Source organism: Protopterus annectens, chromosome 6.part0 (genome assembly GCF_019279795.1).
Source record: "Protopterus annectens isolate FY-2018-M chromosome 6.part0, PAN1.0, whole genome shotgun sequence".
Lineage (NCBI taxonomy): Eukaryota > Metazoa > Chordata > Ceratodontiformes > Protopteridae > Protopterus > Protopterus annectens.
The window spans coordinates 524,171,117-524,196,741 of NC_056737.1; the positions used below are offsets into that span (position 1 = coordinate 524,171,117).

Below are 25,625 nucleotides of genomic sequence, written 5' to 3' on the forward strand. Positions count from 1 at the left end.
GGGTTGCCACAGCGGAACTCCAGTCCGCTAATGATTGGCAGTAGATTTTTATGTGCCGAGTTGCCAGCTCTGACACACAACCTTCAATGAAGGTACACCCATTCATGCATGTCTCCACACAGAAGATGCTTTAGCTGAGAATCGAACAAGACAATGTCTTACTGTGAGGCGACAATGCTACCGCAGCACCACCATAGTGTATATAGTTACATAACCATTGGTGTCAGTCCAACATTAAGCTAGTAGAATTCAGTCATCTCAACTCTTTGCCAGACAGTAAAATTAGTTTAGACTGTACAACTGTATGTACATGTGATTCCTGTTTGCACCTTATCCTTATTTTAGTGTATGTTCCTTAACTATATTAAGTTGTAATGTTATAAATAGATGTTTTCTTTGTCTTCAATTTTTACCTCACTTAACTTACAATCCTAAAATTATGTTAACTGTATTCAAAATGTAAAGATGAACACCTGTATTCAATCAGATGTAATGTTAAATACAGGCTCTATATTAAATCAGCAAACACTTAAAAAAGCGAACGCTGATTTACTGACCCCATGTAAGTGAAAGCTTACAATCCCGAACATGTAGAACAGCGATTTGTTTCCCAGGGAAAAAAATTGCTGTTCCAAAAAAGAAAGAAACAACAACCTTAAAACATTACATGTGCCCCCCACACCCCCCTACTTAAATATACCAACTCTGAGATCGCACTACAGTGATGAAAATGGCAAAATAACAAAGGCGGCCAAGTGATTTCTTTAACAGTGAAAGAATTCACTTATATGTCATTTCAGTATTTTGCCGTTTCGTGCTTTCAAGTTCAATCAAGACTCATTCAAAAGAATGCATCTTCAATCATATACTAGGGAACCTAAATACAGTTATACAGATGAAAAGCAAATGTAATTCTGAGCAAGTATATAACTTATTTTATGAACTGAAATTTTCTCTATTACTCCCTATGGCCTGGGGCTGAAAGGGGTCTTTGGACCAGCTTACTCACCCAGTTATCAAACAGCAAATAAAACAAAAAGGGCTACCACCTGTCCTTCATTATGTTGGCCTATCTCTATTTGGACAGTTGTGTCCTGTGGAAAAAAGCATGAAAAATGACTAATGTCCTGAGATTTTCCACTAATAGTTTTATTAGTTTTATAAAAAGACTTATTTTATATATGAAATATCTTATTTTTTTCTATTAAACAACAGAAACAATTCAAATTCTAGGGCAGTGAACTTTTATTTTGCCAAAAAAGGTTAGTCCACTCTTTTGCATTTACTGTGGTCATGTTTTTTTCTTTCAAAATATTTGTGCAATAAAAAAATCCAGTTGGACATTTTAAAAAGAAACAACCTCAGCCTGTACTCTTTAAGATTCTGTGGCTCTAAATATGAATGTTTTCATACTTGAGTTCCATGCTGTTGGTTTAGTAGATGGTTATCACATGGTGGTATTTGTTATAAATCAATAATTTGCTTTGAATTGGTCTTGTAACAGAAAGCCTGTTAGAACCATCCAGTGCTAAGAAGATGTGAACAGTGCAGTGGTTATATATGCTTCTAGGTTAACTGAAGTGCTCCAGTATGTATTCCTGTATTTTCATGTTCCAACATTAAGTCCAGTAAGTTTTATTTTTTTAGTATCTCTGTGAGTGTTTTACTCATATTGAATCTCATGCTGCTGTGTAGCTAGTTGGCTCCCTAAAGGAGCTATTTCCCATTAATTTGCTATTTATTACAAATTTAGCTGAAAAGGTATTTCTTTCTTTGTGATGAACCAACATACTGTATCTAATATGATAGATACCACTCTGACTGTTTTTCATTTCATTCAGTACTATTTTATATTTTCTGGTTTTAAATGAGAATATTTTTCATACTTGAATTTCATAATGATATTTTGTAAATTGGTCATAAAATTTTTATTATTTTATTTTGTTAACTGGTTATTTGAACTGATTGTCCATGGCACAGGTGGAATTATATCATTTGCTTCAGAGATAACAATTAAATGACTGTTACGCAGATAATTTTGAAACAATCATAGAAGAGTTACTTCTCATAAACTGTTACACTGATAATTTTGAAATGGTTTTGACAGAGTTAGTTTGCATCTTACAATAATAAATGTTATAGCAAAGTAATGAGAGTAGCAGAGACTGAATATTTCATGTAATATGAATGAAAAATCCCAACCTGGAAGGTAAACGCCAGCAGCAAATTGTATAAAAGCTCTTTTATTACAGAATAAAAACAGAAATAAGCACTTTTGCGATCAGACAGCTTCATCAGACATAGTTACAATAAAAAACACAGCATCCTTATATAAAACCTTACCAATAGCCAATTAATCAATAAAATTCCCTCCAAAAAAATACAATTAATAATCCAATTGCCAAAGAGCAAGTTAAAGCAACAGCTATTAACATCCAACATAGGAATACACATAAATATAAAAATTTATCGTCATACATTACTTAACTTTCTCATTTATGCTTCTTCATTCTTAGAGATGATTTAATGGGGACACAATCATTAGGCCCCATGTATCTATATGCCCCAAGCCTCACAATCCACTCTAATTCGATGTTTTCAGTATTGTAACTAATGGGTCCTAGTCTACCATTGTCATGTATAACAGATAAAATTTGAAATAAAAAATGTGTGTTCCCTTCCAAATTCAAGAGTGCGCTTTGCAAGTGCACTAAACAATTCACCTCTCCTTGTACACTGCATCTATGGACTTGGGTGTTTCTGCTAATTCAAGAACTGTGGAGAAGAAACGTCTTATGAACTTTATGTCAGATCAGTTAAATCCGTTGCTGACTAAGGAGATGGTTTATGTCACATCTGATGTAGCTTATGATGAAAGCACCACTCTGAAGGTACGTGATATGAAGAGGAATATAGAGAATGATTTTTACAAATTTAAGCGACTTCAGTGCCAATGCTTCCATCTGGAAGCATGTATTAGTATGAATGTTATACCAAGGGGGCTTCGTGTCCTCACTATGACTACATACGGTGACACTTATCCCAAGTTATTGGCAGAATGGCAACGGCTCAACTTGGAAACCAGTAGAGCTTATTTACGATTACTTATTGAGTTCCTTCAGCCTATGGAAGTGGAACTCATAGGCAAAGTACCACCTAATCAATGTGAACTAGCTGTCCTTATTGGTGAAGAGAGCATGGACTTATTTTTTAATGAACTCATTGAGAAAATCACTCAGTATGAGAAAAGGTTATTGCTACAAAAAAGGAAAAAACTTTCTAGAGACCTACAAGACTTCAAAAATCATAATGTATTTACCTGGCCAAGGACTTGAGTTGTTTCTATGAATACTACCAATTAACAGAGCTGGCGGGTGGTATGATTCAAACTTTGGATACTACCATTGTTAATCAACAAGAAGCTACTGTACAATTTAATTCCGTTCAAGTTGTTTCTCCAGGGTCATGTACATCGGTATATTCTACACCATTGGGTGAGGTTGTAACTTCCAATGTGGAATGCCCTGACAAGGCTTCTACTTCCACCCTGACAGTGAGAGAGAAAATTACCCCCCCCCCCAACAAGATCAGGTTTTTTCATCTCTTCCATTGCCATTCCTTCAGAACAGGAAGAAGTCATTCGAACAGGAGTATCGTCACCTAGGACAGAAACGGAAGGAACCACCGGCCTTATACCAAAACAAGTCATTGAAGAAAATGTGGAATCTCAATTCAGAGACTTAGTTTGGAATATGTCCAGGTATAATTTGACTTTACATGAACAATCTTTGTTGCAAAGAGGACTTGATTTTATACCTACTTCTCACACAGATGTAAGTGAGTTATTAATTGAGTTACGGCTGTTTGCTCGTAATTTAGCTTTGAAATTGCTATATATGGGTAGCAAAGATAATATGCCTACTAATTTTAAAAAACCTAGTCAGTTTGTACCATCACTGCCTAGTAATGTTGAGGTTTTTATGAAAGCTTGTGACAATGATGTATACAGTTTACTTGATGTGTGGCGACCCCATAATGATTTTAATTTAACAAACACAGAGTTTAAAGCATTGCAGAGTTTGCGTTTGAATCCAGATATTGTAATACGCCCCTCGGATAAAGGGGGTCCATTGTCATTTTGAATACTGAGTATTATTTAATAGAAATGAATGAAGTGTTAGCAGATCGAACGGTTTATACTATCATTTAGTTGAATGAAGTGTATAACATGAAACAACAAATAGATAGTGCTTTACTTGAATGTTTTCATATGAGATTGTTAGATAAACAGCTACTTGATTATTTTAGTGTTAAAGAACCTTTGATATCACAGCTGCATGGTCTTCCAAAGGTACATAAACATCTGACGCTCCCCCCATTGAGACCCATTGTGGCTGGAGGAGGGTGGGTGACCGAACCTTTGTCCATATATCTTGATACACAGTTAAAGAATGTTTTGAATTTGTATCCAGTTGTTTTAAAAGATACACAACAGTTTTAGCAGGACTTATACAGTTTTGTTAGTAAGTCATCTGCATCTCCTTTTGAGATACTTGCTCCAATGGATGTAGGTTACTTTTCACTTGTATTCCCAATGATGACGGTATTAGAATGGTGACGAATGTTATGCTTAAACATGACAATTATAGTCCACAACAAATTGATTTTATTCGTATGCTTTTAGAGCTAGTTCTTAAACATAATGTCTTTGTATTTGCAGATAATTATTATTGGCAAACAGCTGATGTTGCTAAGGGCACCAGCTGTGCCAATTCATATGCAAATTTAGTGAAATAAATAGTGTGGGAAGAAATAGTCAGGGAATTGTTATGGCTAGGCTTGTACAGGCCCTAGGGCCAATAGCCTAGTACAAACCTATGAACCTATGAACCTATGTTAGAGTGGGAACAGCAGAATGTTATGAATGTGAATGATGGGAAGGTGGCCTTTTATCATCGATTTTTTGATGACATTTTTATTTGTTGGAAGGGTGATGAACATGATTTGACTTCATTCTACCATATATTGAATAGCAGTAGTCCTTTTTTGCAATTTACTCTCAATATGCCCATAGATAGTATAAATTTCCTAGATGTAATGGTTTCTCTGGAAGGTAATACTATAAAAACTAAGGTGCATAGGAAGAATTGCTATACACCTGCATTCCTACATAGAGGGAGCATGCACCCACATCATGTCTTCTCTAATGTTGTAGTAGGACAGGCTATGAGGGTGTCTTGCTTGTCAGGTGATGAAGTGAGATTTTCATGTGAGTTAGATTATCTAAAAGATGCTTTTATGCACAGGGGTTATTCAACTGTTGAGATTGATCAAGCATTTAGGAAAGTTCGTAGAGAATGTCCTGTATGGGGGAGACCCTATTACTCTGACCAGTTACTGTCTTTGAACAATTGTTCATCTCAAAGGCCATCTCATTTTTTTTTAATCCAAGATATTGATTTGGTAAAACATATAATACATAAGAATTGGTCTGTGTTGTTAGTGGATGATGAAACGAGTAAGGTAGTAGGTCCTTCTCCCAAGTTTGTCTATAAGAATAGGAAAAATCTGAGATAGATGCTATGTTATCCTAAGCTTGCATGAACAGCATCTACACTTATGGGAGGGACACGGAAGTGTAGATTTTGACCATATTGTTCACAAGTGGACAAATCTAGATTTTTTAAGCATCCTGTCACTGGGAAACTTTGGGAGCTATGTCCGTCAGCTGATTGTAACATAATTAATTTGGTTTATGTTGCACATTGTGTTAAATGTTTTTGTTTCTATGTTGGGAAGATGAATAGGAGACTAAGACACAGGATTCGGGACTATGATTATTGTACAAGGAGAGGTGAATTGTTTAGTGCTCTTACAAAGCATACTCTTGAATTTGGAAAGGAACACACTTTTTTATTTCAAGTTTTATCTGTTATACATGACAGTGGTAGACTAGGACCCACTAGTTACAATACCGAAAACATCAAATTAGACTGGATCCTGAGGCTTGGAGCACATAGATACATAGGGCTAAATGATTCTGTCCCCATTAAATCAGCTCTAAGGATGAAGAAACTTAAATGAGAAAGTTAAGTAATGTATAACTATATATTTTTATATTTATGTGTATTCCTGTGTTGAATGTTAGTAGCTGTTGCTTTAATTAACTTGCTCTTTGGCAACTGGATTATTAATTGTATTTTTTTGAGGGAATTTTATTGATTAATTGGCTGTTGGTAAGTTTGTATATAAGGATGCTATGTTTTTTATTGTAACTATGTCTGATGAAGCAGTTTGTTTGACTGCGAAAGCGCATACTTCTGGTTTTATTCTGTAATAAAAGAGCTTTTATACAATTTGCTGCCAGAGTTTACCTTCCAGGTTGGGATTTTTCATTCTGATTGTTGTTGGGACTTTATCTGCTTGCTTTTGGGGATTTTTCTTTTTGTATTTCATGTAATATATATTGCTAGGAATTCATAAAGTTTTACATTCTTGTTCATAACATGTTTCTATATGTACTGTAATTAATATTTTTGTTGAAATGCATACGGTGGCGTACTAAAGCTATAGTACATTGCCATCTTTATATTACAGTAGACACTGGATACTGGTTGGTAGTTTTTGAATTAAGCGTTAAGCGATGGGGAAGAGGCTGAGAAGGTGAAAGCCTAACAATTGAAAAGAAGCTAAGCAGAGGAACAGCATGACTCTTGCAGGAATGGGAAAGGTGAGATGGGGGGCTTTGAGTACCTTATACATTTTCTAGGTACCACTTAGATTCAGTTTATTTAGATGTTAACTGTAACTTCCTATTTGTATTTACATATTTACAAATTACTTAATAGTCCTAGATATGTGATATAACAGTTGCTAGTTTATGGTGGAGACTAATGCATCAGGACTAGGTGGGAAGGAAGAGTGTTAGCCTTTGTCCAGGAAACTGGCAGATTTGTAGATTTCCCTTAATTGCACAAGAAACTTCTTTCTGAAATGTGGATGCTGTGTTATGTTTCTGAGCTCCACAAGTAGATGGTTCTAGTATGAAGGGGCTGGTTTACTGAAGTCCCTTTCTGTAGTTGAGATTTCAATGGTGGTCTATGCAGGGTCGAGGCATTGTTTTCCTGGTTCCTGAGAGAGTAGGGGGAGGTTTTGATAAGTAGCCACTTTCCAAGAGATTGGAAGAAGCTATTATGCAAAAATTTAAAGGTAAATGAGGATGGAAGAAGACTGGAACAAGATGTTACCATGAGCCAGTTGGCTTTTTGTACCATTAGGTAATGATGCTCCAGGTGAGGGGAGAGACTGATAAATCTGCAGTCTGACCTAAATATTGTTGTTGGATTTCTGTATGTGTTACATAAGGAGCAGAGGGAGATCATTGGGAGAGCATATACAAGTTTAATTATGAGGATATTATTAGCCAAAGCTTGTCTGTCTTCTTTTGTTATGTTAGTGGTGAGGAAGAAGGAAGCTGTAACTTTTGAGAAAGTAGACTTGGTGTGGGTTTGCATGTTGGATATAAAATTTAGGTCAACATTGAAGAGAAGAACTCATTGTTGGATGTACAGAATTTTTTGGCAGGTGATTTTGTTAGTGGATGGTAAAGAACATAGTTGACAATTTAGAGTAAGATATTTATTAGTAAGCCATTGATGGAGAGAAGAGAAATTATTTTGAAGAATAGTTTGGATACCTGAGGAGTGTGGACTGCTTTTGTGAAGGGATATGTCATCAACATAAAGGGTGATACTAGAAGGAGGGATGGCAATTGTTATATCATCTGCAAACAGAATAGTATGGGGCCAATTATAAAACCGTGTGGGATTCTGGCTTGCAAATTGTCTGTGCTAGGGGATTATTTACCTTTCACACTGTGAGGGTCCTGTTAGTTAAATTATTTTTAAAATGGTGCTGTTTGCTATAAAGTTGTTATTACTGTGGATGAAGTTCATAAATATCTATTTTTGGACAGCCACATGCCATTTTAATGATGTTTTTAACATATATTGCAGAAAATACAGGGAAGCACATAATCTTTTACCTCTATATCTTTCATCACCTTCAGTTTTCACTTTATTGTGTTTGATCAGCCCACCACAGCACACACACAGACACACACACAGACACACACAGCACACACACAGACACACACAGACACACACGGGCACACAGGCACACACAGACACACACAGACACACACACACACACAGACACACAGACACACACACACACACACACACACACACACACACACACGGGCACACACGGGCACACACACACACACACACACACACACACACACACACACACACACACACACACACACACACACACACACACACACACACACACACACACACACACACATTAAACTGTCAAACACTTGATACTCTTAATCTTTCTTCTTGATCAATTAATAACATTTCAAACTTGATGCCACTATCCAGAAATAGAATATATTCCAGGAGAAGAAGATATTAAATATTGTTATAACTGAAGTTAAGTCTTTAAGGCCCGGTCAATGACATCAAAAATCTAACTCAGGCTGGATCTACAATCAACAATTCAGCAGTATATTATATTATATTGTTAAATAAAACAGAATTTTAGCAGGAAGTGGTCACACACAGACACACACACACACACACACACACACACACACACACACACACACACACACACACACACACAGATGCACAAACACATACACACATACGCACACACACGCATAAACATATGCATGCACAGTTATACTTATACACACACACACAAACATGCGTTCACACATACACCCCCTACAAACATATGCACACACACATACACACAAATGTGTGCACACATACACACACACACAAACCTACATGCACATATACAGACACAGATATGTATGCACACATACAGACACAGATATGCATGCACACATACATGCACATATGGACACACACACACACACACACACACACACACACACACACACACACACACACACACACACGCATACACATATGCATGCGCAGTTATACTTATACACACACACAAACATGCGTGCACACATACACCCCCTACAAACATATGCACACACACATACACACAAACATGTGCACACACACACACACACACACACACACACACACACACACACACACACACACACACACACACACACACAAACCTGTATGCACACATACAGACACAGATATGTATGCACACATACATGCACATATGGACACACACACACACACACACACACACACACACACACACACACACACACACACACACACACACACACACACACACACACACACACACACACACACACACACACACACACACACACACACACACACACACACACACACACACACACACACACACACACACACACACTCTTGCCTTGGCTGGCTCCCAATCACACTACTCTCAGCATTCAGTACTTGAAGAATTATTGGATGGAAGTACCTCAACAGAGCATTCTTCTAAGATGGTCTCCATTCCTACACTGTTGAAAATGCACAACTGCTAGGATAACTGGGAAGTATACATTCTTCAACTGTCCATATGATCTACTGTTTGAGCTCACACTTCATATATCTATATATATATATATCATGTAGACTATTAGGAATAATAATGTTGGAGTGCATGGTGTGCTGAGATTATACTTTGATATCAGAAAAGAAAATCTGTTAACTCCTTACCTAGCATGAGACCTGACTGTAGCCACACATAGAGGGGTGCTTAACAATTGTTATGCCTGCCCCAAGCACTGCTATTATTGAGTCTTGTGCTAGTGACTAATGGTGGACAATGTCATCCAGCAAAGAACAGCAGCAGAAGGTAAAACAGCTTTGTTTCTACCTGCTGTCCATGCTTCTCAGCTACCCCCCCCCCAATTTATCTCATATCTTTGCCCTGTTCTTTGTAATGTTTTTGAATTTCTGGTAAGGAGTACAGTCCACCAATAATGCCAGATATTAGACCTTCAATATAGCATATTGTTCCAAAAATGCATATTAATGCAAAACCTGTTGTTCTGTTAATGTTTTTAAGTCAATAATAGCAATATTTAAAAACTTACCCTGATTTTGATCCTGTGTCCCCCCTCCCACTACTTTTAGATTTGCCCAGAATTCTTAAGTAAAGATGCTGAAGTGTGCTGCTGTCTGTTTGACAGCACTAAGTACTTTACTAACTTTCATAGCCAGGAAATCACTTATGTTCCTGCACTGTTTTTCTGTAACTGGTAGTACACGGAGCAGATAAAGCTCAGTGTTCTGCAAAGAATTATGATCAGGTCACACAGATCATAATCCTTTTTCAACATGAATGCTTGGATTCTCCTCTCAAGCTGTGCTCTTGAGATTAATTTATTGGCATCCAAGTCTGAACTTATAATAAGCCGGTTCTGATGGGAAAACTGACCATAATCCCCTATGTCTTATATAAAGTTTGCATTTTGTAGGGCACCTGTACCTGATTATATCCACATATCACAACACACATTTCTTTAAAACATCCTCATACCTGGAAGGAACTGTATAACTGACATTGGAAGGACAGTAATTCCCCCATGAAATGGAATCAATGCTGCTAATGAAACCAATAATATGCAGGCAGTCACATATCAATTGAGGAATATTACAGTCTTTGAACTACTGCCATGGTTGCAGGTAGTCCCATATCAGCTTGGGATATTACAGTCTTTGAACCACTGCCATGGTTGCAGGTAGTCCCATATCAGCTTGGGATATTACAGTCTTTGAACCACTGCCATGGTTGCAGGTAGTCCCATATCAGCTTGGGATATTACAGTCTTTGAACCACTGCCATGGTTGCATACATGAGTATCGTTTAGAACAGGGAGCAGAAATTCAAATTATCTTTCTGTCTTGAAAAAATATAAAGTAGAATAGCTATCATTGAGTAATTTTATACATTTTTGATGATGTTAGCTTGCTCCTAACAGATGACACTTGTGTCCTGTGGGCTGTCCTAGCTGTTTTACAGTGTTTTAGTGGCTGTATTATACATTTGTCTTTTGAATCCCTGTGCCTTTCAGTATATGCTAGTTGAGTATGAATCCCAGAATGTGTCTCACAGTTTAACGAGTTGACAAATGCATTTTTGTTAAATGTGAGTTTACTAAGAATGTTTTCAATGTGATACAGGGAGGTAAAAATGGGGTATAGGTCTTCTGCAAGCATGTAAGAACCACCCCACACCAACAAACATGCTATATGCAGTAATATTTCTGATTTTAGTATGACGTGTGGGCTGTTGAACAAAAGCTGCTGTAGCCTTTATATTATTATATTATTATATTATTTGTAATTTTTTTTATTCAGTGCACAAAAGAATGAACTAATTCATTAATAGGCCTCGACTATGTAATATATTCTAACCATGTTGCATTTTAGTAATATATTTTTGCAGTACCTTCTGTACAGCCCCAGCAAATTCAAATGGGGTTGACGTTTGTTAGGTCATAGTTGCATTATTTGGAGCGATGATCAGAATGGTCCGATCTTCAGCATCCAGTATCTAGTCGTTGCATACTACCGTGATACAGTCTCTTTAAAGAGGAATTATTCAGATGACTTTTACTTCTGCAGAGATTGTGCTTATTGACTTAGCACATGTTATTGGGTGGCTAATATTTCTTTTGTCCCATAAATGCTCTTCTATTTAAACTGTTCAATACCTGACTGGATCTTATGGTGTGATGCTAGTGATCTTCATAGACTTTCATGTAGTTCATGTGTCGGTGTAGTTTGTTTTCATTTATATAAATGTATGATTGCTTATGACATAAGTGATGGTTTAATAAAGATGTTTCTTGTTTAAAAAAAGGGCATGAATTGAATAATTTATGTAATGTTGCTTAGGTTATATGATATATAGTAGTATATGTGAAGTATAATGTTTGTTAATGTTAATTTAATACAGTTTGAATACTTTTGTATAAATGTAAACATGTCAAGTGATAATTCAATAAAAATAAAAATAAAGAACATATAATTTATTTTCTCATACCAACAAGGGGTGTACACTGACAACAAAATGACTACAACTGCTGGTGGAGGTGGGGTAGGAGGTCTCAATAACTTATATTCTTATCTGGTCATTTTTACATTTTTTTAATGTGTCTTTGCAGGATTAGTGTGTGTGTGTGTGTGTGTGTGTGTGTGTGTGTGTGTGTGTGTGTGTGTGTGTGTGTGTGTGTGTGTGTGTGTGTGTGTGTGTGTATGTGAGAGAGAGAGAGAGAATTAAATGGGAATACTTTGGCTACTGCAATTACATGCAATAAATTTGAAATATGTGACTATTATAATGAGGTTCATGCATATTTCAATTTAACATGATTTGTTTCTCATTTTTAGAAGGTACAAAAGTTGCTATTTGTATGTATATATGCATGCATGTATGTATATATTGAATTATTAGATTTAATTTGTTAACTTGGGTATAACTCTAACCACAGAAGGCCACTTTCAGCTCAGGAAATGCAATCAAATAAATGAATATAAGATAAATAAAAGTTGTTAATTAATTAATAAACAAGGATATGATACAAAGACAGAAATAGAGAATAGGAAATATTAACTAAATATTGAGTAGTTGAACATTATGACAGTCAGCAGTACATCTATTAAGCTGGTGATTGGCACAGACAATAAAGACAATAAAACTCTCTCTCTCTCTCTCTCTCTCTATATATATATATATATATATATGTGTGTGTGTGTGTGTGCTTGTGTGTGTGTGTGTGTGTGTGTGTGTATGTGTGTGTGTGTGTGTGTGTGTGTGTGTGTGTGTGTGTGTGTGTATATATATATATATTATATATATATATATGCATATTAATATATATGTAGAGAGAGAGAGAGAGAGAGATTTATTAATTTGCAGTTAGGAAAGGGTTCCTAATAGAAGACCGAAGACGCATTCTTTTGAATGTGTCTTGGTCAAACATAAACTGAAACTGCAAAATATTGAAGTGGCTTTTAAGTGAATTCTTTCCTTGGGAAAGAATTTGCTTGGCCACTTCGTTACTTTGCTATTTTTGGCACTGTAGTGTGGTCTTGGAGTTGGGGGCAAAGCCCCCCTACTTAATGTAATGTTTAAAGTGTTTTGTTTTTTATTTTTTTTTATTTTTTGTTGGAACAGCAATTTTTTTCCAGTGTTCTGACAGTTCGACATTGTAAGCTTTTGCTTACATAGGGTCGATTAATCACCGTTCGCTTTTTTAAGCATTTGGTGATCTAATATAGACCCTTAGGAAATTATAATAGAATGTAATAGGAAAGGAAAGAGTGCAGTGGGAGTTTTTCTTATTATTAGAGGTACAGTGGATATGTGAAAATAATAATAGTAATAATAATAATAACAATAATACAGGTTCTCTTTGATAATTATGTGCATGATAGTGGTTTAACAGCTGTAATACATAAAGGACCTTGTATTGCTGTCTAATCTTCTGGAATTATTTTACTTAGGATGCTTGAAAATATTTTTTTTGTAGTCATATTTACAACAACCTAAAGACAAGTTGGCTTTCCTTAAAATGTTTCATGTTTATAAAGTCATTAAAAATATGTTTTCATCTTTTATTATAATATGCTATTTTTTGCATCCTGAGTCTTTGGGGTGGAAAGTATTAAAAATTAACTGTCTTTTCTTAAAAGGTTACTTTTTAATACTTCTTCTTTCCTAACCCATTTAGCTGTCCATCTGTCCTTCCCTACCTGTTACCAAATCTGCACATCCTGGATTCTCCATTTGCTCCTCCCAGGCTGCCTTTGATTTAATCCAATCTGTGTGTGGGCCCACAGATATTCAAAGATTTGTCTCTGCAGTACATATTAGTAGTGCCCATGGAACAAGCGATCCAACTGGGAGATATGAACCATGGCACTGGGGAGCCTTCATGTTGTTTGAGCTGGTTAAAATCCCTAAGTGGAGAGAACGGTGTGTGTATTGATGTCATAATATTGTGCCATTCAACTGGATAATTACAAATGCAAAGATCTTGGTCTCTACAAGATGTCACACAGCTCCCCTGAGCCCTCCACATGGAAGAGGAGAACTAGCCAGTTTCAGCTTCATCCACCCCCCCATTACCCTACTTAAAAAAACTTTTCTTTTCTTTACTTAAAATTATTTTCTTGAAGACTGTTTATAAATATTGTCACTATTCTTGCCTTAAATCCAGTCTGCAGACCTTCAGCACTGAATATCATCACTTTTCTGCACTGATACAACATAATCAAGTTTGCTTACTGATATGATCAGAAATACATGCATTAAAATGTATACATTAATAATCATACTTTTGAACATACTGTTTGTCAGTCTGCACACACATCAAAAGGAATGCTGTGTCTGATTGGCAAAATGTGTAACTGTAAGCCTTTTCAGTGATGTAAGACACAAAGTTGATTACAATGACTTTTTAAACAATTTTCTTTATAGAGATTGAGGTCTGCACAAAGTATGGACTATGTTTGTGGATATTTTTCATGCAGGATGTTATAATATGTTTGCTTTTCATCTCCTTGAATTCCATTTGACATAACGTGTATCTGAGAAATATATATTTTATAAAATGATATAGACATTCTTTCCACTGTACAACTCTTAGAAAAATACATTGTAAAATTATGTAAGCTAGATTTTACCAGTTTACTGACTGCCACCTTTCTGTATTTGAGGTTGAAAATCCAGACCCAAAAGAATATGATAAAGGAAGAAGAACTGTCTATGATACATGGCTGGCAAATATTCCATCTGATTATGACCCAAGTGTTCCTCAGTAAGTACAATTTAATGCCATAATTATACTTTTTTTCTTGATTTTGTTTCTCCTTTCTGATAGGCATCTTTCAAGGAAATTACTTACAAAAGTTCTTTCAATAGTAAAGGCTTGACTCTTGGTGTATTTTTTTTAATTCTGCTTTCGAAAGGTAGGAACTTTGCACTAAATACTATGGTAGTAGAGTATTTGTGTGTTTGCCTCATACACATAAAATGATACAGCTTGAAAGAATAGCAGATATTACATTATTCAAGACACATTAGTGCAAATGCAGACTCCTAATGGGCTAGTAAAGCAGTTAAGGAAAACAGAAAATAAAACAATAAAATTGCGCATCACTCTTCTAGATTAACTTACAATCACATTAAATCTTCAAAGACTTCTTTTATAACCAATGGTAACCAATTTTATTCAATATTTCAATTAGTTCATTCGAAATGATCAAATTAGAATCAATTAAATATCATGAATAATACAATCTAATTCAACACACAACATAAACATTAAACATCCTAGTGACATTGTTAAGTCAATAAATCAGCAATACCCCAATTTTTATTTTTTATTAATCAATGGACTTATATTAAAGTATCAAAATCGCAATTTCCGTAATTGTTAGCAATGAGCCTCATTAACTATTCAGGAAGTAATGCATATATTGGGAGGAAGATATTTGAAATGCGACTTTTCTTATCAGTCTTGTTACCTAATTTAATACACAACTTTTATAGCATTCATTTAATCAATATTATTAAGGACATAAAAATAAAAGCATATAAAGCCAAAACAATAGGCCAATGCATCTAAGCTAAGACATTAAATAGAGCCAATATTGGTTTGTAGTAAAATCAAATATTGGAAATATGTATATAGATATCCATTATAAATATCGATTGTCAAATACGGCTTTATACAAAACATTTACATGTTAGCTAGTAAAGCAGTTTGGTTGGAAAATATCCTACAATAACTACTGCCGGAATGCTACTGGCCCCAGAGAATGGGGTGCCTGCTAAAGATTATATGAACAGATGCCACCATCTCACAATGTTTACTAATATAATTTAAAAGTTACCATCAGTAGCAATACTAAACAATGCCTACGCAACACTGTTTAAAGCTCAAGATAACACCATTATTGAAAGTTGGCAGAACAATGTCCTCTGAACATATCAGTGACCCAAAGGCAGAGCATTAAAACATCTGTTAATATGTGAGACCACACTTGCTGAAATCAAGAATTTGGTACACTGCAACCTCCCTAATAAGCAATGTTTACTGAAGTAATATCAAATGTACATTGCTGCATGTCCTGGCATATCTAACCTTAAAAGCAAATTACACATTCAAATAATTTGCATAGCATTACATATCTTTACCTGACTTGATTTTATATACAGATTCGTATTCTTAGATGATTGTAATACTGATCGGTACAATATTGGGATGCACAAGCCAGTGCATTTCTTTGTGCCAGTCCCAAGCCTGGATAAATGGGGAGGGTTGCATCAGGAAGGGCATCCGGCGTAAAACCTCTGCCAAAAATTACTGATGTGGAGAACTTTTTGTATTTGCATAGCGGATCAGTCGAGGCCCGGATTAACAACGACCACCACCAGTACTGTTAGCCAACAGGGTGCTGGCGGAAATTGGGCTACTGTTGGCCGAAGGAGAAGAGGAGGGTGAAGGCATGCCTGAAGGCAGGAAGAGAGGAGGAAGGTTAGGAGTGTAGCAGTGAGGGTAGGAACTTTGAATGTTGGCAGTATGACTGGTATAGGAAGAGAGCTAGCTGATATGATGGAGAGAAGGAAGGTTGATATATTGTGCATGCAAGAGACCAGATGGAAGGGAAGTAAGGCCAGGTGTTTAGGAAACGGGTTCAAATTGTTCTATCATGGTGTGGATGGCAGGAGAAATGGGGTAGGGGTTATACTAAAGGAACAATATGCCAAGAGTGTTTTAGACGTGAAGAGAGTGTCTGACAGAGTGATGTTTATGAAGCTCGAAATTGATGGTGTAATGATGAATGTTGTTAGTGCATATGCTCCACAAGTTGGGTGTGCGATGGATGAGAAAGAGAAATTTTGGAGTGAGTTGGATGAAGTTGTGGTGAGTGTACCCAAGGGTGAGAAACTAGTGATTGGAGCGGACTTTAATGGGCATGTTGGTGAAGTGAACAGAGGGGATGAGGAAGTGATGGGTAGGTATGGTGTTAAGGAGAGGAATGCAGAAGGTCAGATGATTGTGGATTTTGCGAAAAGGATGGACATGGCTGTGGTGAATACGTATTTTAAGAAGAGGGAGGAGCATGGGGTGATGTACAAGAGTGGAGGAAGATGCACACAGGTGGATTATATCCTATGTAGGAGGGCCAGTCTGAAGGAGATTGGAGACTGTAAAGTGGTGGCAGGGGAAAGTGTAGTTAAGCAGCATAGAATGGTGGTCTGTAGGATGACGTTGGTGATCAAGAAGAGGAGGAGGAGTGTGAAAGCAGTGCCAAGGATTAAATGGTGGAAGTTAAAAAAGGGTGATTGTGAAGTGGAGTTTAAGGAAGAGTTAAGACAGGCACTGGGAGGCAGTGGAGAGTTACCGAATAGCTGGGTAACTACAGCAGAACTAGTAAGGGAGACTGCTAGAAAGGTGCTTGGTGTGACATCTGGACAGAGGCAGGAGGACAAGAAGACCTGGTGGTGGAATGAAGAAGTACAGGAGAGTATACAGAGGAAGAGGCTGGTGAAGAAGAAGTGGGATTGTCAAAGAGATGAAGAAAGTAGACATGAGTATAAGGAGATGAGGCACATGGCAAAGAAAGAGGTGGCGAAAGCTAAGGATAAGGCATATGGAGAGTTGTATGAGAGACTGGACACTAAAGAGGGAGAAAAGGACCTGTACCGATTGGCTAGACAAAGGGACAGAGCTGGGAAAGATGTGCAGCAAGTAAGGGTGATAAAGGATAGCGAGGGAAAGGTACTCACAAGAGAGGAGAGTGTGTTGAGTAGATGGAAAGAGTATTTTGAGAGGCTGATGAATGAAGAGAATGAGAGAGAGAGAGAAGGTTGGATGATGTGGGGATAGTGAATCAGGAAGTGAAACAGATTAGCAAGGAGGAAGCAAGGACAGCTATGAAGAGGATGAAGAATGGAAAGGCTGTTGGCCCAGATGACATACCAATGGAAGCATGGAGGTGCTTAGGAGAAATGGCAGTGGAATTTTTAACTAGATTGTTTAATGAAATTTTGGAAAGTCAGAGGATGCCTGAGGAGTGGAGAAAAAGTGTTTTGGTACCTATCTTTAAGAATAAGGGTGATGTGCAGAGCTGCAGTAACTACAGAGGGATAAAATTGATCAGTCACAGCTTGAAGTTATGGGAAAGAGTAGTAGAAGCTAGGTTAAGAAGGGAGGTAATGATTAGTGATCAGCAGTATGGTTTCATGCCAGGAAAGAGCACTACAGATGCAATGTTTGCTCTGAGAGTGTTATTGGAGAAATACAGAGAAGGTCAGAAGGAGTTGCATTGTGTCTTTGTAGACTTGGAGAAAGCATATTGACAGGGCGCCTAGAGAAGAGTTGTGGTATTGTATGAGGAAGTCGGGAGTGGCAGAGAAGTATCTAAGAGTGGTTCATGATATGTACGAGGGTAGTGTGACAGTGGTGAGGACTGCAGTGGCAGTGACAGATCCGTTTAAGGTGGAGGTGGGATTACATCAAGGATCAGCTCTGAGTCCTTTCTTATTTGCAGTGGTGATGGACAGGTTGACAGATGAGATTAGACAGGAGGCCCCATGGACTATGATGTTTGCAGATGACATTGTGATCTGTAGTGAGAGTAGGAATCAGGTTGAGGAGACTCTGGAGAGGTGGAGATATGCTCTAGAGAGCAGAGGAATGAAGGTCAGCAGGGCTAAGACAGAATATATGTGTGTAAATGAGAGGGAGGGTAGAGGAATGGTGAGGATGCAGGGAGTAGAGTTGGTAAAGGTGGATGAGTTTAAGTACTTGGGATCAACAGTTCAGAGTAATGGTGAATGTGGAAGAGAGGTGAAGAAGTGAGTACAGGCAGGGTGGAATGGGTGGAGAAGAGTGTCAGGAGTGATTTGTGACAGACGGGTACCAGTAAGAGTGAAAGGGAAGGTCTACAAGAGGGTAGTGAGACCAGCTATGTTATATGGGTTGGAGACAGTGGCATTGACAAAAAGGCAGGAGTCAGAGCTGGATGTGGCAGAGTTAAAGATGTTAAGATTTGCAATGGTGTGACTAGGATGGATAGGATTAGGAATCAGTATATTAGAGGATCAGCTCATGTTGGACAGTTTGGAGACAAAGCAAGAGAGATGAGATTGCGTTGGTTTGGACATGTGCTGAGGAGGGATGATGGGTATATTGGGAAAAAGATGCTAAGGATGGAGCTGCCAGGTAAGAGGAAAAGAGGAAGGCCTAAGATAAGGTTTATGGACGTGGTGAGAGAGGACATGCAGGCAGTTGGTGTGACAGAGCAAGATGCAGAGGATAGGAAGAAGTGGAAAGAGATGATCCGCTGTGGCGACCCCTAATGGGAAAAGTTGAAAGATGATGATGATAACAATATTGGTGTTAAATATTAATAGACAGAATGCACTCTCTTGTACGTTAGAGCGCGCAACTGTAATATCCTCCAGAGCTTTACATTGGACCTCAGTGTATTTCTTAAGTCTAAACAGGACAAAGTATTGAATAGTGCAAGACTTCTGTGGCTGACCTTAGTGTAACACAGGCAGCTCTCTGTCTATACTGTGATGTTTCATAGTTTCTTGTTTCCTGTGTTTGGGCCTGAAGGCCATGTTAAGACACAGGCTCTATATTATGAGGTATAATGGCAGAAAACCCTACCAACATATCTTCCATTCTTTTGAATGAATTTAAATACTCAGAATATTTTAGGATTATTAGAAGTTTTGTTCACGTTTATAGCAAGTGACAGTGAGACATATCTGCTCCTCCTGGCAGTTCTAGACCTTTATGTTTCATGCAAATGATTGTTGTTACATAAAGGGATATTACTGTCCATCGTCTCTAATGTCAATAATAGATTCAGGTCTTCATCATGAAATGCTTTAACTGCAAGATACATTCTCCCCGATATACAAATATGCAATTTTATAAAGACCTAAGAATTTTAGATTGTCAGAATAAGATATTTCTTTTTAAGTTGGGTTTATTGTTGTGAATTTCCACTGCATACATTCTATTAATGATAAGTTGCTTATGGAGGATATGCAGAACAAAGGATTGTATCCAAAAGTAGGTCTTACTTATGGAGTATACATCTTAATAGCTCTGGGAATATAGATGACATGCATCTAAAAATCTTAGCAATAATTTTGAGTACCTGACTTTTAACTTTTGCGGCATTGTGCATAAAAGTAATTTATTGTTTAATAATACGTCCAAATCGCTGCCATGTCCAATGTGCTCATGGAAGCAATTATGGTAGTTAGTTCCAAAAACAGCATATTACATTTGTTACAATTCAATTTTAGGCCATCACCTTTTAACCACTGTTGAGAGACAATATCTGCTTCAGAAATAGAAACATCATTTTTTTATGGTTACAAGCAAATTTTACTATACGTTGTTTAGATGAAATCAGAAAAAAAAATTAAAAATATATTAAGCAGGATAGGACCCAAAACTGATCCATGAGGGACACCAGAGGAAAGTTGCGACCAGTCTGAGAACTGCTGAGTCATAGCTTGTTATCTTTCTCTTAGCTAAGATCGAATCCGCTGTAGTAAGTAAGGACTTACTCACCAGGACATTCATTTATAAATACTGACAGCATGGGAGCTACTGTAGAACACTTTGGCAAGGTGAAGATAAACACTTTCAACACTTAATCCTTCACATAGTGCCTTACTGACATTGACGTCAGGCAAGAAAAAGTAGAACGTCCCCTCAAAGTCATGTCGATTTCTACTGAGAAGAATTACATACTGATTTTATCTTTCAATCAGTTAAAATAAATATCTCTCAAAGCGTTTGCTGAGAATGGATATCAGATGTACTGGATGATAGTTCGCAACATTGTTGTAACATCCCTCTTATGTTTTGGGACAACATTTGTCAGTTTCCAGGCAGGAAGAAAAAACTCCCCATTGCAAAAGGGAGAGAATATACAAATGAATTATGTAAGCAAAGATTGACTTGTCCTGTTATGTTATCAGGCCCCATACATTTGGATAACTAGTACTGTTAGTTTCTACTGGAATTGTTGTAAGTTCAATATTAGAGTTAGATGACACTGGAAATGAAAAATAGTTACTATTGAGTTTTCATCCATTTCTCTAGGATTGTTAACTACACGACCGTCAGAAAGTAGCTGACTAGCCTTAAAATTGCTGTAGTTCTGATGATTTACGTACATGAAAATGCATATTTTGATATCTTTGGCATTTGCAAGTTGTTCCTCATATTTAACTTTTACGGACTTGAAAACCTGTCATAACCATTTGGATGGACCTATCATGTGGCTTTTTAGATGATAACATTTTGCATTTCCTTGTATAATCTAAATTTATACTTTTCACACTTGATGAGCTGTATCACCCTAGGATTCTGCCTTGTGGGGATTAGTATTTGCAACCAGAAGCTTTCCTTACCAAGCACATCAACATTTTTTAAACAGGTGGACTCAATTATTTCCCAGGCTATGTATGTATTGTTATCACATATCTAGACTGTCATTTTTAACAATATCTAAGCAAACTTAAAATAAGTCCAACCTATTTAATTTGAAGATATCAACCTCGCAACAAGCAGAAAAAATCTAATGAATTACTCAACAGATGAATAACCCTGATGTGTAGAATGGTAAAGTGTAGTCCTCTGACATAATACTGTAGTATAGCAAAGACATTCTACTGTTATTAGTATAGTATGTGACACAGTGCAGTAGTATAGCAAAGAATGTCTACTGTTATTAGTATACTATGTGACACAGTGCAGTAGTAAAGCAAAACATGTCTACTGTTATTAGTATACTGTTTGGCACAATGCAGTAGTATAGCAAAGAATGTCTTCTGTCATTAGTATACTATGTGACACAATGCAGTAGTATAGCAAAGAATGTCTACTGTTATTAGTATACTGCGTGACACAATGCAGTAGTATAGCAAAGAATGTCTTCTGTTAATAGTATACTGTGTGACACAATGCAGTAGTATAGCAAAGAATGTCTCCTGTTAGTATACTGTTTGACACAATGCAGTAGTATAGCAAATAATGTCTACTGTTATTAGTATACTATGTGACACAATGCAGTAGTATAGCAAAGAATGTCTTCTGTTATTAGTGTACTGTGTGACACAATGCACTGTTATTAGTGTACTGTGTGACACAATGCAGCAGTATAGCAAAGAATGTCTACTGTTATTAGTATACTATGTGACACAATGCAGTAGTATAGCAAAGAATGTCTTCTGTTATTAGTGTATTGTGTGACACAATGTAGTAGTACAACAAAGAATGCCAACTGTTATTAGTATACTGTGTGACACAGTGCAGTACTACAACAAATAATGTCTTCTGTCATTAGTATACTGTTTGACACAATGCAGTAGTATAGCAAAGAATGTCTACTGTTATTAGTATACTGCGTGACACAATGCAGTAGTATAGCAAAGAATGTCTTCTGTTAATAGTATACTGTGTGACACAATGCAGTAGTATAGCAAAGAATGTCTACTGTTATTAGTATACTGTGTGACACAATGCAGTAGTATAACAAAGAATGTCTACTGTTATTAGTATACTGTTTGACACAATGCAGTAGTATAGCAAAGAATGTCTACTGTTATTAGTATACTGCGTGACACAATGCAGTAGTATAACAAAGAATGTCTACTGTTATTAGTATACTGTTTGACACAATGCAGTAGTATAGCAAAGAATGTCTTCTGTTATTAGTGTACTGTGTGACACAATGCAGTACTACAGCAAAGAATGTCTTCTGTTATTAGTATACTGTGTGACACAATGCAGCAGTATAGCAAAGAATGTCTACTGTTATTAGTATTCTATGTGACACAATGCAGTAGTATAGCAAAGAATGTCTTCTGTTATTAGTGTATTGTGTGACACAATGTAGTAGTACAACAAAGAATGCCAACTGTTATTAGTATACTGTGTGACACAGTGCAGTACTACAACAAAGAATGTCTTCTGTTATTAGTATACTGTGTGACACAATGCAGTACTACAGCAAAGAATGTCTACTGTTATTAGTATACTGTGTGACACAATGCAGTAGTATAACAAAGAATGTCTACTGTTATTAGTATACTGTTTGACACAATGCAGTAGTATAGCAAAGAATGTCTTCTGTCATTAGTATACTATGTGACACAATGCGGTAATACAGAAAGAATGTCTTCTGTTATTAGCATACTGTGTGACACAATGCAGTAGTATAGCAAAGAATGTCTACTATTAGTATACTGTATGACACAATGCAGTAGTAAAGCAAAGAATGTCTACCGTTATTAGTATACTGTGTGACACAATGCAGTAGTAGAACAAAGAATGTCAACTGTTATTAGTATACTATATGACACAATGCAGTAGTACAGCAGAGAATGTCTACCGTTATTAGTATACTGTGTGATACAATGCAGTGGTATAGCAAAGAATGTCTACTGTTATTAGTATGCAATGTGACACAATGCAGTAGCACAGCAAAGAATGTCTTCTGTTATTAGTATACTGTGTGACACAATGCAGTAGTACAGAAATAATGTCTTCTGTTATTAGTATACTGTGTGACGCAATTAAATAGTATAGCAAAGAATGTCTACTGTTATTAGTATACTATGTGACACAATGCAGTAATATAGCAAAGAATGTCTACTGTTATTAGTATACTGTGTGACACAATGCAGTAGTATAGCAAAGAATGTCTTCTGTTATTATTATACTGTGTGACATTATGCAGTAGTATATCAGATATTGTCTTCTGTTATTAGTATACTGTGTGACACAATGCAGTAGTATAGCAAAGTATGTCTACTGTTATTAGTATACCGTGTGACACAATGCAGTAGTATAGCAAAGAATGTCTTCTGTTATTAGTATACTGTGTGACACAATGCAGTAGTACAGAAATAATGTCTTCTGTTATTAGTATACTGTGTGATGCAATTAAATAGTATAGCAAAGAATGTCTATTGTTATTAGCATACTATGTGACACAATGCAGTAGTATAGCAAAGAATGTCTTCTGTTATTAGTGTACTGCGTGACACACTGCAGCAGTATAGCAAAAAATGTCTACTGTTATTAGTATATTGGGTGACACAGTGCAGTAGTATAGCAAAGAATGTCTTCTATTAGTATACTGTGTGACATAATGCAGTAGTATAGCAAATATTGTCTTCTGTTATTAGTATATTGTGTGACACAGTGCAGTAGTATAGCAAAGTATGTCTACTGTTATTAGTATACTATGTGACACAATGCAGTAGTACAACAAAGAATGTCAACTGTTATTAGTATGTTGTGTGACACAATGCAGTACTACAGCAAATATTAGTATGTTGTGTGACACAATGCAGTACTACAGCAAAGAATATCTTCTGTTATTAGTATACTGTGTGACACAATGCAGTAGTATAGCAAAGAATGTCTACTGTTATTAGTATACTGTGTGACACAATGCAGTAGTACAGAAATAATGTCTTCTGTTATTAGTATACTGTGTGACGCAATTAAATAGTATAGCAAAGAATGTCTACTGTTATTAGTATACTATGTGACACAATGCAGTAGTATAGCAAAGAATGTCTTCTGTTATTAGTGTACTGTGTGACACACTGCAGCAGTATAGCAAAGAATGTCGACTGTTATTAGTATATTGGGTGACACAGTGCAGTAGTATAGCAAAGAATGTCTACTATTAGTATACTGTGTGACATAATGCAGTAGTACAGTAAAGAATGTCTTCTGTTATTAGTATACTGTGTGACACAATGCAGTTGCATAGCGAAGAATGTTTTCTGTTATTAGTGTACTGTGTGACACACTGCAGCAGTATAGCAAAGAATGTCTACTGTTATTAGTATATTGGGTGACACAGTGCAGTAGTATAGCAAAGAATGTCTACTGTTATTAGAATACTATGTGACACAATGCAGTATTATAGCAAATGATGTCTACTGTTATTAGTATAGTGTGTGACACACAGTAGTATAGCAAAGAATGTCTACTGTTATTAGTATACTGTGTGACACAATGCAGTACTACAGTAAAGAATGATTTCTGTTATTAGTATACTGTGTGACACAATGCAGTAGTATAGCAAAGAATGTCTGCTGTTAGTATACTATTAGACACAATGCAGTAGTATAGCAAAGAATGTCTACTGTTATTAGAATACTATGTGACACAATGCAGTATTATAGCAAAGAATGTCTACTGTTATTAGTATAGTGTGTGACATGCAGTAGTATAGCAAAGAATGTCTACTGTTATTAGTATACTGTGTGACACAATGCAGTACTACAGAAATAATGTCTTCTGTTATTAGTATACTGTGTGACACAGTTAAGTAGCATAGCAAAGAATGTCTACTGTTATTAGTATACTGTGTGACACAATGCAGTTGCATAGCAAAGAATGTCTTTTGTTATTAGTGTACTGTGTGACACACTGCAGTAGTATAGCAAATAATGCCTACTGTTATTAGTATATTGTGTGACACAGTGCAGTGGTATAGCAAAGAATATCTACTGTTATTAGAATACTATGTGACACAATGCAGTATTATAGCAAAGAA

The 25,625-nt window shown here is 36.5% G+C and overlaps 1 protein-coding gene across 1 annotated transcript in view; it reads left to right on the plus strand.

Annotated features, from left to right (window-relative positions):
* The window catches only part of LOC122803868 (putative N-acetylated-alpha-linked acidic dipeptidase), an 812,772-nt gene that overhangs the window by 451,160 nt on the left and 335,987 nt on the right, over positions 1–25,625 (plus strand). Inside the window, 1 exon segment of the mRNA XM_044073548.1 lies at positions 14,718–14,818. Coding sequence (XP_043929483.1) covers positions 14,718–14,818 — 101 coding nt within the window.